This window comes from Lacerta agilis, chromosome 12 (assembly GCF_009819535.1).
Source record: "Lacerta agilis isolate rLacAgi1 chromosome 12, rLacAgi1.pri, whole genome shotgun sequence".
Taxonomy (NCBI): Eukaryota; Metazoa; Chordata; class Lepidosauria; order Squamata; family Lacertidae; genus Lacerta; species Lacerta agilis.
In genome coordinates, this window is record NC_046323.1 from 49,935,867 (window position 1) to 49,953,801 (window position 17,935).

The 17,935-nt window shown below is 46.2% G+C and overlaps 1 protein-coding gene across 8 annotated transcripts in view; it reads left to right on the forward strand.

The window, feature by feature from the left end:
• The window catches only part of ADCYAP1R1 (ADCYAP receptor type I), a 120,476-nt gene that overhangs the window by 99,323 nt on the left and 3,218 nt on the right, over positions 1-17,935 (forward strand). For 3 of the 8 annotated variants that reach the window (XM_033165720.1, XM_033165722.1, XM_033165721.1), the window contains exons 14-16: positions 2,543-2,584; positions 7,664-7,747; positions 16,486-16,615. In XM_033165720.1, the coding sequence (XP_033021611.1) occupies positions 2,543-2,584; positions 7,664-7,747; positions 16,486-16,615 (256 nt within the window). The remainder of the gene's footprint in view (positions 1-2,542; positions 2,585-7,663; positions 7,748-16,485; positions 16,616-17,935) is intronic. The other 5 variants (XM_033165723.1, XM_033165724.1, XM_033165726.1 and 2 more) reach the window with 3 other exon arrangements.

A 17,935-nucleotide genomic window follows, 5' to 3' on the forward strand; every position in this document is an offset into this window, starting at 1 on the left:
CAAAGGAAGTATGTCCCAGCCAGGAGGAAACAGGAAGTTTTCGACTTGCTGGACTAAACATTCCCCTGCATGTCCCCTCTAGGAGAACAAGGAATGTTGTACTTGACTGCTACTTATGTATCACATCCCACATTGGAGGTAAGGAGGGGGAGGGGCACCGAGGCTATTTCAGCGCTGTGAGAACATCCAAACACACAAAAAAATAAATTAGATAGATCGTATACCGTTGCTTATTTCTGCCATAAATGTTGACTTTTGAAGAATGTGGAAAGCGGATGGGAATGAGGGATGGGGGAAAGAATATTATATATTATTCAATATATGAGAAGGAATACAGAATCCTGAAGGGTCAGAGAAGCCACAGCATCAGAAGAAGAAAAAGCCCCACTATCCATTCCAATCTATAATATTTTACAGAGCGTTTCCACATTTTCTAGCAACGCATTTCCCCGCTGCAATCCTAAGGACTAGAATCTCTGTTTACGTTTTGCTGCTCGGTTTGGCACTGCAGAAACTGGATTCCGTCGCCAGTAATATTTCCCCCCCTTTTTGAAGATGGGGGCAGCATTTGCCACAGGAGGACGGGAACGATTCGCCTGCAAGGAAGATACCAGAACTCTACTACACAGAAAACTCTGCGGCTCAACCCTTGGCATCACCAGTTACAGGAAGCAGATGCTGGGAAATGCTTTTTTTTTTTAAAGCAGAGATCCTTGGGAGGGTCATTTGAACCCATCTGTATTATGCAACCAACACTTCTATCTCTTTCTACCTGAACCTCCTCTTCTTCTCTTAGAAGGGTTCATTACAGAGAGCTGCTAAGCACAGTTAGTACGGCTGCTTGCCACGACTCAGCAAATTAACTGGTGGTTTCATTCCTTAAAGCAGATTTTCTGTGACATTCTGCTAAGTCACCTCAGGTCTACAGAATTTTCGATTTAGGAGATACTAATGCAAATATCCTGGGGCTAAGATATGAAGCCTGGCCCATCCACAACTGTCGGTATTAGCGGCAGGTGAGCAGGAATGGGGCAGTTCTATGACTGCGTACCCACCGTACATTTAAAGTACACGATTTCCCCCCGATGCATCCTGGGAACGGTAGTTTACCCACTCACAGAGGTGCAGTCCCCTGCACTCTCAGCAAACTACAGTTCCCAGGATTGTTTTGGGGGAAGCCATGTGCTGCAAATGTCTAGTGTACGTGACCAACCTTCCCATCAGGTTAAATAGCAGGGGATGCTAAGACACTGCTGTTTGCAAGTAAAAGCATAATCAATAGAAGTGACAGCAGTCCATTGTTTTTTCCACCCAGCCTTTTTTCGCTTGTGCATTGCCCATGTGGATGTTTATTTGCTTGCCAACTCACGAATGCAAAGAGGGGACTTTTGCTTACTGAAAATCGAGCCCACCCAACGGTTCAGTTGGCACAAGGCAAAAGCTTGAAGGTTAAGCCAGGCAGACTTCGGCTTGTTAGTTTGGTGCATTGAAACTGGACCTGGCATGAACTGGGACTTGCTGAGGATGGTTGAGTGCGTTCTTCTAATTCATAATTCGGCTTGGCAAAATTTGACCCAATGGCACAGACTGTTTGGACAACATTTCCAGATTATAAACGCTGTTGTATTTAGAGTTATCAGAAACAATGGAAATGATCGATCCTTAGCACAATTCCCTGCAAAGCCATCAGCCAATCTTAAGACTTAATTTTCCGAAAGCAGCCTTCAAAGACTTCATATGACTTTTTTAAAAAGAATTATAAGAATAAGAATAAATAATACATTTTTATTTCTACCCCGCCCTTCCCGATCCCAAAACCGGGCTCAGGGCGGCTAACAACAAATGTAAGCCAATGATTAAAACAACTTTTTAAAAAACAGCTAAAAAACAAACATTAATGGGATCCCCAGGGATAACTGCCCAGGTTAGTCATGCTAGGCCAATAAGGGAGACCAGGGAGGAATTTTAATGTGGGCACCCAGAAGGGTTTCTTCTGAAAAAAAAAGGGAAGGGGAAAAGGAATAAGGGATCAGGCTAGATTAAAGGCCAGGTGGAATATCTCTGTTTTACAGGCCCTGTGGAAGGAGGTCAGGTCCCGCAGGGCCCTAGTCCCGTTGGACAGAGTATTCCACCAGGTCGGAGCCAACACTGAAAAAGCCCTGGCCCTTGTGGAGGATAATCTGGCTTCTTTTGGGCTTCTTTTGTTTGCATTTTTTTTTTAGTGAAAATTTTCATTTCATCTCTATTTATTGATACACACCAGCTCCAATCGTATGTAGCAATGGTGTTGCACAGTGCACCCGTACATTTATTATCACTATAATTAGATTTGGTTCAATGCACAAAATCTCGTCGCCACCTGTCATAATTTTGACAGCTGTGCAGTAAGCCAACGTCCCTGTCTATCATGTTGGTTTTATTCTGGCTTGCACCCTCCTCCTTCTTCCTTTCCTTTGTCATCTTAATAGCACCTTTTGTCATGCATGTTGAAAGCATGCATATATATTTAGCTAACGCAGGTGTACATCATTCCTCCAACTAGCTTCATGGTGGAAAGAGACGAGAAACATGGCATATCCCATCGGTAGGTATGATTTTACCTCTAGGGGGAAAATGAATAAGAATTAGATCAAACAATCCCAGTGTTCTGGGAGGTGGGGTGAAGAAAGAGAAACACTCCTTTAAAAAAAAAATTAAGAGGCAAAATGTGTATAAATTATGCAAATAAAGTCATTTCACACGTGTCTACCTTGCATAATTTATTCTGCTTTTGCAAAACCATGGGAAAGGACAAAGACCAGTAGAGCAGGGAAAGAGACGTGTTTGTGTGTGCAAAGAGGACAGAAGTCCACACAAAGGGTCCTTTGCTTTTCTTCGCTGCTGAAAAGACAAGCCATCATTGGGTGTTAAAAGAGGCTTGTCTCTTCAGCATCTAAAACTGGCCCTGAAGAAAATAGACAAGGAAGGCATGCAGTTCTCTTAAGAGTATAGAAAGCTGCCTTACACTAGACCAGGCTACTACTCAATTTGGTCAACTCTGACTGGCAGCAGCCCTCCAGGTGCTCAGCCAGAGAAAGGTCTTTTCCATCACCTGCTACTTTTTAACTGGAGATGCCGGAGGCTGAACCCGAGACTTTCTGCATGGAGAGGATCTGTTCTACCCGTGGCTGATAGCCCCCCAAAATAGGTGATTTTTTAAAAAGCCTACTTTGAAGATTGAAAAAAAAGCCCACTTTGATATTCCAACTATTTTTTTAACCATGTCATGTCCCTATTTTTGGAGTGCCTAGTAGGTTCCCCCAGGGATGCAGGTGGTGCTGTGGGTTAAACCACAGAGCCTAGGGCTTGCCGATCAGAAGGTCGGCGGTTCAAATCCCCGTGACGGGGTGAGCTCCCGTTGCTCAGTCCCTGCTCCTGCCAACCTAGCAGTTCGAAAGCACACCAAAGTGCAAGTAGATAAATAGGTACTGCTCGGGTGGGAAGATAAACGGTGTTTTCGTGCGCTGCTCTGGTTCATCAGAAGCGGCTTTGTCATGCTGGCCACATGACCTGGAAGCTGTCTGCGGACAAACGCCGGCTCCCTTGGCCAGTAAAGCGAGGTGAACCCCAGAGTCATCCATGGCTGAACATAACGGTCAGGGGTACCTTTACCTTTACCTTATGATTTAGTTGAATGCATTGCAGGGACTTTGAAATATACTCAGTCGAGTAGTAATTTCATGCTCTTTATTTCAGGTCATAGGAACAGTGATTGAATCCCCCCCCCCCCGCACCTCAGGCTTTATATACATTATTTACACAATGAGTACCATCTGATTGGTTGATTATGGTTCCTTCCTGGAACCTGATTGGGCTGCTGCTGCAAGCCAATCAGTTGTTGCATCCTAGTATCCTACCAGCCTAATAGGCTGATTAACTTCCTCCTAAGGTCTGATTGGGCTGCTCCTGCAGGCCAATCAGTTTGTTGCATTTTCAGATCCTACCTATTGTTCTAGGATCCAAGCTTAGTACATAACAGACTTCATGACCATTGGGGCCCCTTCCAACTTTAGAAGTCTATGATTCTATGAATTGTTACTTTTCAGTTGCGTCGTGACCTACTTATTGATACATAAACAACTATTATTTCTATTTTCTGTTCTTCTGTATTTTTTTTTCTGTAAGAATACTGCACATCTTCTTTTTGTCCTGTAATGCCTCTTAAACGTGACAATGTTTAGGGCAGGGATAAAGAACACTTTTGGCTGCATGGGTCAGAAGCTTATCAAGATTTGCCTTTCGGGCCAAACTTGACAGGCGTGTGAGGCTGCCAAACCTGTCAAAATCACTCACACAGCTTCGCAAGTGCCCCGTTTATACTTGGGATCGTAAGGGGTTCCTGTCAGGGCCTGGGCAGAGGAGGAATGGTGGAGACCACCTCCCTAGCCTGACCCTTCCGAAGAAGAAGAAGAAGAAGAAGAAGAAGAAGAAGAAGAAGAAGAAGAAGAAGAAGACAGTTCAGAATTAAAACAGGGGTTTGAGGGAGGTCACAACTCAGAGGAAGATGAGGGGGAAAGTTGGGGGAAAATGGGAGGAGGCAGAGCCGGAGCAGCAGCTGGCTGATGTATTGTCATTAGAAAGCATTCCAGACCCACCATCTCCCATAACCCAGTGAGCCTTCAAAGTGGTGCATGCTCTGGTTATCTCCTGCTTGGAGTACGTGGGGCTACCTTTGAAGGTGACCCGGAAACTACAACTAATCCAGAATGCGGCAGCCAGACTGGTGACTGGGAGTGGCCGCCGAGACCATATAACACCAGTCCTGAAAGACCTACATTGGCTCCCAGTACGTTTCCGAGCACAATTCAAAGTGCCGGTGCTGACCTTTAAAGCACTAAACGGCCTCGGTTCAGTATACCCGAAGGAGCGTCTCCACCCCCATCGTTCAGCCCAGACACTTAGGTCCAGCTCCGAGGGCCTTCTGGCGGTTCCCTCCCTGCGAGAAGTGAAGTTACAGGGAACCAGGCAGAGGGCCTTCTCGGTCATGGCGCCCGCTTTGTGGAATGCCCTCCCACCAGATGTCGAAGAAATAAAAAACTTTCTGGCTTTTAGAAGACATCTGAAGGCAGCCCTGTTTAGGGAAGCTTTTACAGTATTTTGCTGGAAGCCGCCCAGAGTGGGTGGGGAAATCCAGCCAGATAGGCGGGGTATAATTAATCAGTTGTTATCATTATTATTAAAAGTAGGAGAGCAAAGAGCTAGGAGGCAAATGGCCCTAAACGGCACCCATAGAGGAGGTGATGCTGATAAGGAATGAGGAAGTGGGAGAGAAGTGGGGGAGAGATTTACTCGGGACGACGCCCTTATTCCAAGCCTCTCTCTGTAAATATTTAATAAAAAGCAGATGGTAAGGACTTTTCCTAGCCTTATCTGTTCCTGGCAACTTGCCGTGGGGGTTGGTTCCTCTGCCACCCGACAGTTTCAAAGGGAGCCACAAGGAGACTTTGCGAAGGGCTGTGCATGCAAACTTTCCTTCAATGTCTGTGGTTTAAAAGCAGGGTGAGGGGAGACTTACAAAAGGCTTTAAGGCAGTGATGGCCAAACTTGGCCCTCCGGCTGTTTTGAGACTACAATTCCCATCATCCCTGACCACTGGTCCTGTTAGCTAGGGATGATGGGAGTTGTAGTCCCAAAACAGCTGAAGGGCCAAGATCTCCCCCCACAGCTTGCTCTTTACTTTTGATGGGGCTACCCTCCCTCTGAAAGAGCAGATATGCAGATTGGGGTTTCTTCTGAATCTTCAGCTGTTACTTGAGGCTCAGGTGGCCTCGATGGCATGGAGTGGCTTCTGTCAGCTTCATCTGATGGACAGGGATAGCCTAATAGATGCCATCTATCCTCTGGCATCCTCTAGGTTAGATCTGTTGTTGTTTAGCCATTTAGTCATGTCCGACTCTTTGTGACCCCATGGACCAGAGCACGCCAGGCACTCCTGTCTTCCACTCCCTCCCACAGTTTGGTCAGACTCATGTTAGTAGCTTCGAGAACCCTGTCCAACCATCTCGTCCTCTGTCGTCCCCTTCTCCTTGTGCCCTCAGTCTTTCCCAGCATCAGGGTCTTTTCCAGGGAGTCTTCTCTTCTCATGAGGTGGCCAAAGTATTGGAGCCTCAACTTCTGGATCTGTCCTTCCAGTGAGCACTCAGGGCCGATTTCCTTCAGAATGTTTTGATCTTCTTGGAGTAGGTTAGATTACTGCAATGCATTATATGTGGGGCTGCCTCTGGAAACAGTTTGGAAGCTTCAGCTGGTGCTCACCGGGACAAGACTGATTGAGCATATAACACCAATCCTGGCACGACTGCACTTCCCACAAGTTAGTTTCTGGACCCAATTTGAAATGCTGGTTGTGACGTATAAAACTGCTCAGGACCGCAAGCAGGTTGTTTTCTGCTGCTCCAGAGAAGCGGACACGGAGCAATGGATTCAAACTACAAGAAAGAAGATTCCACCTAAACATTAGGAAGAACTTCCTGACAGTAAGAGCTGTCTGACAGTGGAATTTGCTGCCAAGGCGTGTGGTGGAGTCTCCTTCTTTGGAGGTCTTTAAGCGGAGGCTTGACAGCCATCTGTCAGGAATGTTTTGATGGTGTTTCCTGCTTGGCAGGGAGTTGGACTGGATGGCCCTTGTGGTCTCTTCCAACTCTATGATTCTGTGATTCTGTGACTTTTGTAAATCAAGAAAATCTTTAATTAAAAAAAAAGGATTGAGTTGCCTAAACACAAATGCTTTAAGCAGGTGCCTCAAAGAGTAGAGAGAAGGCAGCTGCCTGGTCTCAGTATGTCTGACCCGCATCATTAACATTGCCAAAGTTATTATCTCTGTTGATGAGTTTGGTTTAAAAAAGGCTTGGCTCTTCAGCACTGAGAACAACAGGAAAAAATAGCAATCAGATTGTTAGCAGCTGATGTGTTCTGTGGAATCTGCCTCGGACTTCCAAATTATCTCTTTCATCTAATGTCTTTTCTTAGTTCCACATAATCAACAGCAGGCCTTTAAATCTTCATGAGAGCTTCCCCCCCCCCAAAAAAAATGGCTAAAATGGCTCCCTTAGGCAAAACTTCAAACAGATTTTCTGCCATGAATATTTTAAACATTTGTGTTCATTGCTCCCCTGCGCCTCTGTTGCTTGAATCTGCTGCGTGAATATTCTGAAAATCTAAACAGCTGAGCAGATCTCCTTAAAGTATATTTTCAATTTGCAAGGGGACTCCTTTTGCTAGCTTTGTAGCTGAACCCATCAAAATCACAAGCTGCGTCTAAGATGTGTTTTGTTCAGTTAACTCGCCATCATTTATCGATCGGCTGCACCATCTGCTTCTTTGCAAGCTTCTGCTGATTCCGTGGCTGAATGCAAAAAAAAAAAAAAAAATCTCTTCTCCTGTCTGTCCTCCTGCATCAATCCAGTATCCTTGGGGAAGGAAAAAAAACAACCCGCTTCCATTTCCATGTGCCTGCCATGATGCTTCTTCCCTTTTTTGACATCTTAACCTATCCAAATGTGTTCTGGGGTTTGACACGCCTCTTGGCCTTGTTGTGATAAGCTGAAAAGAAAAGAGTGAGAAATCTATTTTCCTTTTATTATTATTATTTATTTTCCTTCTTTGCTGATCTTGTCACATTCAGCAGCTGCGTTCAGAAATGCTACTGTAAATCCAGCAGGGCTAATCAACACGCTTGCAGGATGTCAGAACTGTCCACCATTACCTTGTAAGTTGTACGCGATCCTGTGGCAATATCTGTGTGTGTGTGTGTTTTTGATGCATGTTTGCTAAGACGTGGTCATAGCTGTAGCCGCCACTGAGGCTAGCGTCTGTGTTTCTCGTTCGCTGCATGCCGGCTTTGTCTGTTTTCTTTTTTCTGTGTGCTTTCTGCTGATAGCATCCCAGTGAGAGGAACATCCATGTCTGAATGGTGCTGTTCCATTGGGACAAAAGCAACAACCAAAAAAAACAAAAAACCCCAACCCAAAATATGCAGGCTGCAGATTCAGACAGACAAAAGGAAAATATACATATTTAAACTATGGAACTCACTCCCACATGAGGCAGTGAGATCTAGATGGCTTTGAAAAAGGACTAGAGAAATTCATGGAGGAAAAGGCTATCAATGGCTACTAGTCATGACGGCAATGATGCTTCTGGGATGCGGGTGGCGCTGTGGTCTAAACCACTGAGCCTCTTGGGCTTGCTGATCAGAACTGTGGAGGCAGAGCACAGCCATCATGGCATGGCTAGTAGCCATCAATAGCCCTCTCCTCCGCAGCCGAGGGGTGTTTGTGAGTTTCTTTTCTTTCATTCTACAAACCATCTCACCAGCTTTCTGCTCTCTGCAGCCCTCCAGGGTGTCCACACTTCAGCTTAAAGCCCAGGGGAAGACGTCATAAGGCAGCTCCTTCAGTGGGACATTTCTCAGATCGAGAAAGGTGTGGACACCCAGGGAGGCTGCAAGGTCCTGGAGAAACGTTGACGGGGAAGGTAGGAAGAAATACACACCACCCTTCTTCCTCTAACAATGATACAGTAGGCTCAAAACCCCACATTCACAGACACTCGGAAGTACTCTGAAAATAAGAGAGAGAGAAATTGAGGCCTCTTGTTCAGGGAGGGGGGCACTTTCAAAGAATCAGAGGGAAAATTTTGACATAGGCACAGCCTTCATCAGGATGAAGGAGAGAGAGAAGGGAGAAGTATATAACCTTTCTCTCCATTGCTACTGTCCTTCTTGTCATTCATTGAAAGTGTGGGTGGCGAAGTTTTATTGGAGATGAGAGGGGTGCTTGGGGCGGGGAGCATTCAGCCATCTCCACTAACCCTCTGTTGCATATAACCACTCAACAAGCTGGTCATTGTAGCTTGGTTGTCTGAATGGGCTTGCTTGTACCCTGCTCCCATGTGGCAAGAAGCAGAGTTTAGAAATTCCCCCTCGCTGCTTGGCTGGAGAACTCACATGACAAGCTTGCTTGGGTGAAGGGTTGCCTAGGGAGGCTCCCGGTGTCTCCCTACAAATTTCTCTGCAGATTTTGGATTTCGAAATGATCTACTCTTCTTCCTGAAGTCGAACCAGCGTGTGTGCTTCTGGTTTTGCCCTTCTGGTTTCTACTCCCTTTTTTCTTCTTCTTTCAAGTAATGCCATTTCTCCATGGCGCAATAGAACTTGTGGACATCCAATGAATTTGAACGCTGGAAGATTCAGGATGAATAAAAAGAAATCACTTCTTCATGCCGCACATAGTTAAACTACGGAACTCCCTCCCACTGGAAATTCTTTCTAGAAAATTCTTTCTAGAAGTGCATGCACACTTCTTCAGATACTTCAGATACTTCAGATACAGGTATCTGAAGAAGTGTGCATGCACACGAAAGCTCATACCAGGAACAAACTCAGTTGGTCTCTAAGGTGCTACTAGAAAGAATTTTCGATTTTGTTTTGACTATGGCAGACCAACACGGCTACCCACCTGTAACTCCCTCCCACTGGAGGCAGTGATGGCCACCAACCTGGATGGTTTTAAAAGAGGATTAGACCAATTCATGGAGGAGGAGTGGCATACTGACAGCTGCTAGCCATGATGGCTCTTATCTGCCTCCACAGCTGCTGGAAACTGCAGCAGGAAATATTTATTCTTGTGGTCAAATCCTGCTTGCAGGTTTCCCACAGGCATCTGGTTGGCTGCTGTGAGAACACACATTCTTAGAAGTGTTTTTTATTTTTGTTTTTTACAAAATAGTAAATGCCATGGCTTGGCTCCAACCAAGTTCTACTCAGAGAAAGTCCATTGAAATTAATGGACATAAGTTAGTCACATGCATTTGTTTCAGGGGGTCTGCTTGTTGTTCAGACTAGCGATGGTTGCAACCTCGGAACTCACCTTTGCTTGAATTTCCAAATTCGGCACAGGGGGCAGCACCTGCTCAGCTTATCACAGTGTTCATTTCCTTCAGCGCATCATCAGTGTCCACGTATCCAGGAATAAAGAAAACCCATACAGTCATACCTTGGATCCCAAATGCTTTGGTACTCAGATGTTTTGGCCATAGCTGTCAACTTTTCCCTTTTTAAAGGGAAATTCCCATATTCTGAATAGGATTCCTCGCAAGAAAAGGGAAAAGTTGACAGCTATGGTTTTGGCTCCCGAATGCCGCAAACCCGGAAGTGAGTTTTCTGGTTTGCGAATGTTCTTTGGAACCCGAACATCCCAATGCCACTTCCGTGATTTCCAATTGGCTGCAGGAGCTTCCAGGGCTGGCGCAGAATGGAGCTTCTCCCAGCGACCTGGATCGACTCACGAACGGACCTCCGGAACGGATTCCGTGCTTGAGTAGAGGTTCCACTGTACTGTTCAAGGTGCCTAACGTCAGAATAATAAACTACAATAAAAAATAAAAATAAATGGAAGAATCATAAGTCCTCAGCTAAAAGATTTTAAAAAACCAGTTGATAGATAGATAGATGATAGATAGATAGATAGATAGATAGATAGATAGATGATAGATGATAGATAGATAGATAGATATAGATGAGAGATAGCTAGATTAGATAGATAGATAGATGATAGATAGATAGATAGATAGATGGTAGATAGATAGATAGATTTCTTTAATATGTAGTCTGTCCTTATCTCCTCCACAAAGGAGATGCTCAGAGCAGTTTATGAATATAAAAGCACACCTTGCAGTTGAGGGAGGCGGGAATTTGATCCTGTTTGCATTTAAAGGTGGACGATTCACCTTTTTGGGAAACTACATACATAGCAAAACATTGCCATCCTTTAGAATTTGCGCTGCTCCAACTTTTGCACTTCTCCAGGCAAGTAGAGGGTACAAAACTGTGCAAAGTGTGTGTACAAATGAACATGTTAGTGAATGTAAGATCCCGAAAATTCATTGTGTTAGGGAAATTTCCTTGCAAAGCGTGTTCATGTGAGGGAAAATTCACTGATGCATTTTCATGAGGGCTTAAAAAGGAAGATCCCAATCTCTTGTGGAATAATGAGAGAAACTGACATTCACAGATTTGCCCATTCCTAGGCTGGATCTACACTGACCTTTTTAACGTTAGTAGAACGATATTAGATATATCGTTCTAAAAAGTCATAGGCTATACTGGTAAAGCAAAAAAGGTTCCTTACCTGTTTTCTCCATAACAATATAGTTCCCCTATTCTTGGTTCCTGCCTCCTCTGCAGGACCTTAGGTGTCACATTTTAATAGCGCATTATTAACGTTACAGGCAAGACATAATATGTCCAAATACGTTACGATAACGTTATAAACCATGAGTGTAGATCTTCACCAGGGGAAGAAAACAGCAGCAACCACACCGTCAAAACACAAATCATCGAATGAAAAAGATCAGCGAAAGAAAAAACAAGAACGGCAAACTGCAAGCAGTTAAAAATGTTAGCAGGATTGACATAAACACGAGCAGTAAGGAAAATACTTGAAGGGATTATAAAAAGTAAATTTGTAAATAGGTTTGAACTGAATATGCAGTAAGAATATGATATAAAATAAGGGGAGTCGTAGGTAATGTAGGTTGGATTTGTTTAGACTTAATTTTTGCTGTTAAAACATCGTATAATGTAAAAAATGAAAAATATTATTTTTAAAAAAAACCAAGGACAACACTGAGCCATGTGAATGCAGATTCCTCAAGGCTGGGGAGCTGTCCAGCAGGGCAGTGCTCAAGCTTTACCGAGCCAGAAAGGTAGCTGTCCAGCCATGGAGTCAGAACCTGAACACAGATCTAGGACATAGTCAACAGAATCTCTTCCTCCAGCAGCATCCAGGAAGCAGGAGAAGTTTTATAGATGCTGTTGCCTTGACACTTTCCTGGAGCATCAATGGTATGTTTGATGTTGTTGGGGCCAGTAATGGTCTTGTCCTGGTTTATGTGGCAGCAAAGTTGGCATCTGGGTTTATTGCTGGCCCCAACAACACCAAACATACCATCTCAGGACTATTTAATTGCTCATCTTTCAACATTGTGTATGCCATCAAATTCCAACAGTGCCCTTCAGCTCTCTATATTGGACAAACAGGCCAAACCCTACGCCAAAGGATAAATGGACAAAAATCTGATATCAGGAATCACAAGACAGAGAAACCAGTAGGAGAACACTTCAATCTCCCAGGACATTCTATAAAAGATCTCAAAGTAGCTGTCTTAATACAAAGGAATTTCAGAAATAGACTGGAAAGAGAAGTGGCTGAATTGCAACTAATCACCAAACTTAAAACCATGGAGAAACCTGGTCTGAACAAAGACATTGGATTCTTATCTCATTATACATGACAAAGCCATCTTTAGCCATCTCACCCCTTGCCTTTCCCTGCAAGACTAATTGCAGCCGTTAAGAGTCGTCAACAGGTTTTCCACACCTATCAGCTGATCACCCATTCCCACCACCCTTCTGAGTAATACCCTTCCCCACTCCCTCACTGTATTTAAGGGTTTGATGACTTCCATCTCAGTGTATCTGAAGAAGTGTGCATGCACACGAAAGCTCATACCAAGAACAAACTTAGTTGGTCTCTAAGGTGCTACTGGAAGGAATTTTTAATTTTGTTTCATCTGCTTATCGTTCACTCTCTTGTTACGTCGACTAGAAATTACAGTACATAGTGTCGTGAGGTTTAGGATTTGCAATCGAAGTGTATCTATAGTGCTTTTAAATGGCTGTATTGTAGGGATAGTGTCTGTTTGCCTGACTTGAGCTTGCAACTTCCTTTTCCTTGGTTTTTAAAGTCAGCTTTGCCACTCATGCAAGCATGTTTGGAGCTTTCTGCTAGTTTTCCAGAAGTATTTTTGTCTTCTGCCACAGCTGTCTGTCCGTACCCTGAACAGGCATTAATGCTACATCTCTTGTAATGCTACATATTTCTACAGCGTATTTCCTAACTTCAGTGTAAACCTCAGTTGTCCTTTGATCAAGAACAACACTTTAAGGCAGATCCCCATAATGCAGACAGGAGGACTGAGGCCAAGACAGAGTGACTTACTTCAGGTCTTGCATGAAGTTCCTGCCTTAAGCTGGATTCGAACTGGGATTTCTTGGCTCATCACCACTCCTCTCCATCGACTCTCCCAAAATGCTAATTTGCCACAGCTTGCAGATGCTCATCTCTAAAGTTTTCAGTGTGTGATGTTGTATTGTGTTTTTACTGTTTTAGTACAGTCATAACTCTTGTTGTGTTTGCTTCACATTGTGGCTTTTCAGGTTGCGAACATAGCAAACCTGGAAGTGCATACTTCCGGGTTTCGCCCCGCACGCACGTGCAGAAGCATTCTGTGTGCTTCACATGTGCACAGAAGCACTCTATCACGCTCCGCGCTTCCACAGAAGTGCCACTCTAGTTGCAGACTTTTTGGGGTGCAAACAGCACCCCGGAACAGATCATGTCCACAACTAGAGACACCACTGTATTTTTGTTGGGAGCTGCCCAGAGTGTCGGGGTCAACCCAGTCAGATGGGTGGCATATAAATAAATTATTATTATTATTATTATTATTAATGAATTCAAAGGGCAGTGGTCATGCAAACTTAAGAATTGGAATGCTCTCACAAAGTGGGGCGTCTTTCCAACCCATCCTAAAAACCAAGAACACACACAAATGCAAATTACTTCATCCAGGAGGCAGCGGCAGAGCAAGCCATTCGGGCACCTAGGGCGGCGTGCATGCCCTGTGCCCGGGGTGGAGCCAGCCGCACACAGGGTGGGGCCAATCGTGCCTGGGGGCTGGATGCTCTGCAGGGCCTCCAAAGAATCTGCCTACCTCCTCCCACTCAGCCACCCTACAGCTGAGGGGGAGGCGGTGGGCAGATCGTTTGGGGCAGAGCGGAGCCTGCAGGCAACCAAGCCACCGCGTGACTCCCAGGAGAGACACGTGGCTCAGGTGCGCTGCAGGCCCCATGGTGAGGGCCGCCCGGCATTTTGTCACACACCCCTCAGTGGTGACACCCGGGGCGGACCGCCCCCACTGCATCCTCCCTTCCTCCACTCCTACCAGGAGGTCTTCAACCTGAAGGTCCCTTGCCTTCAGGGACCCCGTTCCTCCAGGGGCCACCTGCCAGTGGTGGGCATGACCCAAAGCAAATGCAGGTGGGGCCAGGAGCTGAAGTGAACAGAGCAACAGATGCAACTCTTACCTCTGCATAGATATCTCATAGAATCACAGAGTTGGAAGGGACTCTGGGGATCATCTAGTCCAACCTCCTGCAATGCAGGGCTATGCAGATGCCCCTTACAGGGATTGAACCTGCAACCTCGGCATTGTCAGCACCACGCTGTAACCAACAGAACAAAATCCAGAGTTTCTGCCCACCCCACCCCCACACACCACCAGTCTTGATCCAGACATTATCACAGCTCAAGGGCACATTCCAGCCAGGCCAAAGCACTCTAGGCAAGTGTGGAGCAGGGTTGCTGGTGAGACTCCCCAAGAGCCGGGTGCAAGTGCCCAAGGATCCACATTCACCCCTCAGGCCCTGAGGTTCCCCCCCCCCAATCCCTGGTCTGCTGTCACTTGAGAGATCTCCTGGTAAATTGCACCCAAGCGTCATTGATGGTTTACTGGATCCGTCTGCATTCCTGGTTCATGAGAAATCTGCTCTGAAGTGCAGTTAGGAGCACTGCTTATGTTTGGGTTGTATTGTTCCGTGTCTTGTTTTCCTGTGCTGAATCATTCCGCTTTCTCTGCACTACCGAGAAAATAGAATGCCAACGTGGATGTCGATGAGAATGAATATTCCCCAGGAGAACAGGCTGGGTTTTCAAAAGCGTTTCATGCACTTATTGCAACTCTGTCTCGAGAACAACATGTATCCAAACCATTAACCCCTGTGTTGCAAACTGGAATCAACAACAATACAGGCAACACGATGACCAGTAGCACTACAATTCTTACTGCATTTTATACATGACATAGCACAACATAAACAAATATATGCACTTGTAAGGTTCTCTTGTGAATCTAAAGCCAGATAAACAAAGGTCTGTGAATCTCAGGAGGTCTGTAGAAGCAACAAAATAGAAAATTCTTTCCAGTAGCACCTTAGAGACCAACTGAGTTTGTTCTTGGTATGAGCTTTCGTGTGCATGCACACGAAAGCTCATACCAAGAGCAAACTCGGTTGGTCTCTAAGGTGCTACTGGAAAGAATTTTCTATTTTGTTTCGACTATGGCAGACCAACACGGCTACCCACCTGTAGAAGCAACGTGAGTCTTTGAATGAAACAATATAATGGAAGCTATCCAGTAGGCCAGGCTGTAAAGCTTTGTATTTGCGTTCTATGGTGCCGAAGTAGTAAGCCAACAATGTAGACAGTGATCCCGGATAATCTGACTGTTTCGCAGGAATCTTCTTCAGCACAACCCATTAATTGGAAGAATGAACTTAGCAATAAATGGTAACACCTTCTATGGAGCAGTGGTCATGAGGATATGTGACCACTGCTCAAGAACAACATGGGCAGAATTTCAGGACAGAATCATTAGCAGTTGTGTACAGAAGTACGTGGTCCTTGAGGAGAACCTGTAACTCAGTGGCAGATCCTAAGCTTTGGATGCAGAATGTTGCAAGTCCTGTCCCAGGCATCTCCTGTTAAAAGGATCTAAAGAATCAGGGCTGAGGAGGACCCTGGAGAGACACTGCTATTCAGATGAAACAATATTGGCATAGAACAGTCTTCCCTACCCTAGTTGTAGTCCTAGACTACAACTTCCACCAGCCCCATCCAGTATGATCAAGGGTCAAGGATGATGGGAGTTGTAGTCCCACAACCTTCAGAGAGCCTTCCCTAAGTTGAAGCCATGCTGGCTGGGGCTGATGGGAGTTTTAGTCCAGAACATCTGGAGAGCACTGGGTGAGGGCTGCCCTAAAGGGACTCCGCAGAAACTAGTTTCCTATGTTTTATAGCAGGGGTCACCAGTGGATGCGGTTGCACTGCTGAGATCTTCCCCAGAGCTTTTCCACTCACTGCCCCCTTGGTCACGAAGGGCTGAGGTTACCCTTTCCTCCCTACATTGAGATGAAACAGGAAGTTGGAAAACGGACCCTTGCCCACTTCCTCTTTCAGCTCTATGCCTCTGTCCAAGGCACAGATTGAAAAAAAGTGGAGTTTGTGTGTGTCAGCCTTCCATCTTTCTGTCTCTTGTGGGGTGTGGAGGCTAATCCAGAAGAGGCGGGTGAACCAGAGCAAGTGACATTCATGGAAGTTGCTCAAAGTTCCAGATGTTCCAATGCCCCCCCCCAAAAAAAGATTGGTGTTTTCTGTGTTTCTTTGTGCCTATCTAGTAAAGAGCAGTGGGATCAAATGTCGATGCTAAATATTAGGTCTCTCAGTCTTCATTGGGCTTTTCGCTTCCTTGCCAAACGGGAACAGAAGCAAACAAATGGAGCTCCCGCATCGTTTCACGAAGGGCACTTTCTCTTTATCTCAACAGGAGACTGGCTCGGTCCACCTTGCTACTTATTCCACTGTTTGGGATTCATTACACAGTGTTTGCCTTCTATCCAGAGAATGTCAGCAAGAGGGAGAGGCTGGTCTTTGAACTGGGACTGGGATCTTTCCAGGTGAGTATGCACGAAAATAGCCTGTGTCTGTCTGCCTGCCTGTTCATCCACCCCAGAGGGGAAGGACATAACTCAGTGGTAGGGTCACGGTGAATGTTAAGCCCAGTCACATTTGACTGTGGGGTGCAGTGCTCATCTCCGCTTTCAGGCCGAGGGAGCCTGCGTTTGTCCACAGACAGCTTTTCCGGGTCATGTGGCCAGCATGACTAAACCACTTCTGGCGCACAGACCACCATGATGGAAGCCAGAGCACACGGGAACACAATTTACTTTCCCGATGCAATGGCATCTCTCAACTTGCACTGATACACTTTTGAACTGCTAGGTTGGCAGGAGGTGGGACAAAGCAACAAGACCTAGTGCGGATTCGAACTGCCAACCTTACAGTCGGCAAGCCCAAGAGGCTCGGTGGTTTAGACCACAGTGTGTCTGCTTTGCATGCAGAAGGCCCCAGATTCTATTCCTACTGTCTTTCGGCAGGTTGGAGATAAGTAACTATACGACATCTGGAGGCAGCTCTGTATAGGGAAGTGTATTTTTTGAAAAAATGTTTAATGTTTTATTATGTTTTTATATACCGTATTTTACGCTCCATAAGATGCACTTTTTCCCTCCTAAAAAGGTAGGGAAAATCCCTGTGCGCCTTATGGATCGAAGGCTTCGCTCCTGCGGCCTCCCCCCATCCCCCGCCGCATTCGGTGGGAGGTGGGGAGAGGCAGCGGCGCACAATCCAGCAACATCTCCGCTGCCTCCCCCTCACCTCCCGCCGAACGCGGCGGGGGATGGGGGGAGGCAGCAGTAAGCGAAGGGGATGTTGCTGGATCGTGTCAGCACCTCCGTTCGTCGAAAGAAGCTTCTTTCGGCAAACGGAGGTGCTGGGCACGATCCAGCAACATCTCTGCTGCCTCCCCCCACCTCCCGCCGAACGCGACGGGGGATGGGGGGAGGCAGCGGGAAGTGGTTGTTGCTGGGTTGTGCCAGGTGATGGGTCGTGTCAGGTGCTGGCACGATCCAGCAACATCCCCTTCGCTTCCTGCTGCCTCTCCCTATCCCCCACCGCGTTTGGTGGGAGGTGGGGGGAGGCAGCTGCGATGCCTGCTTTTGGGATCGGTGGGCGGCAGGGAGGCTGGTGGAGGATTTCCTCCACCACCCCACGTGCTGCCCTCCAATCCCAAAGGTGTGTGGGGGTGGAGAAAACAGCGGGGATGCTGCTGCTTTCTCCACCACCCCGTGCACCGATGCCAAAAGCAGGCTCATCCCCACATGCTTTAAATGGACATGGGGACAAGGGGAGAAACGGAGTGGGATGAGCCGCTGTGA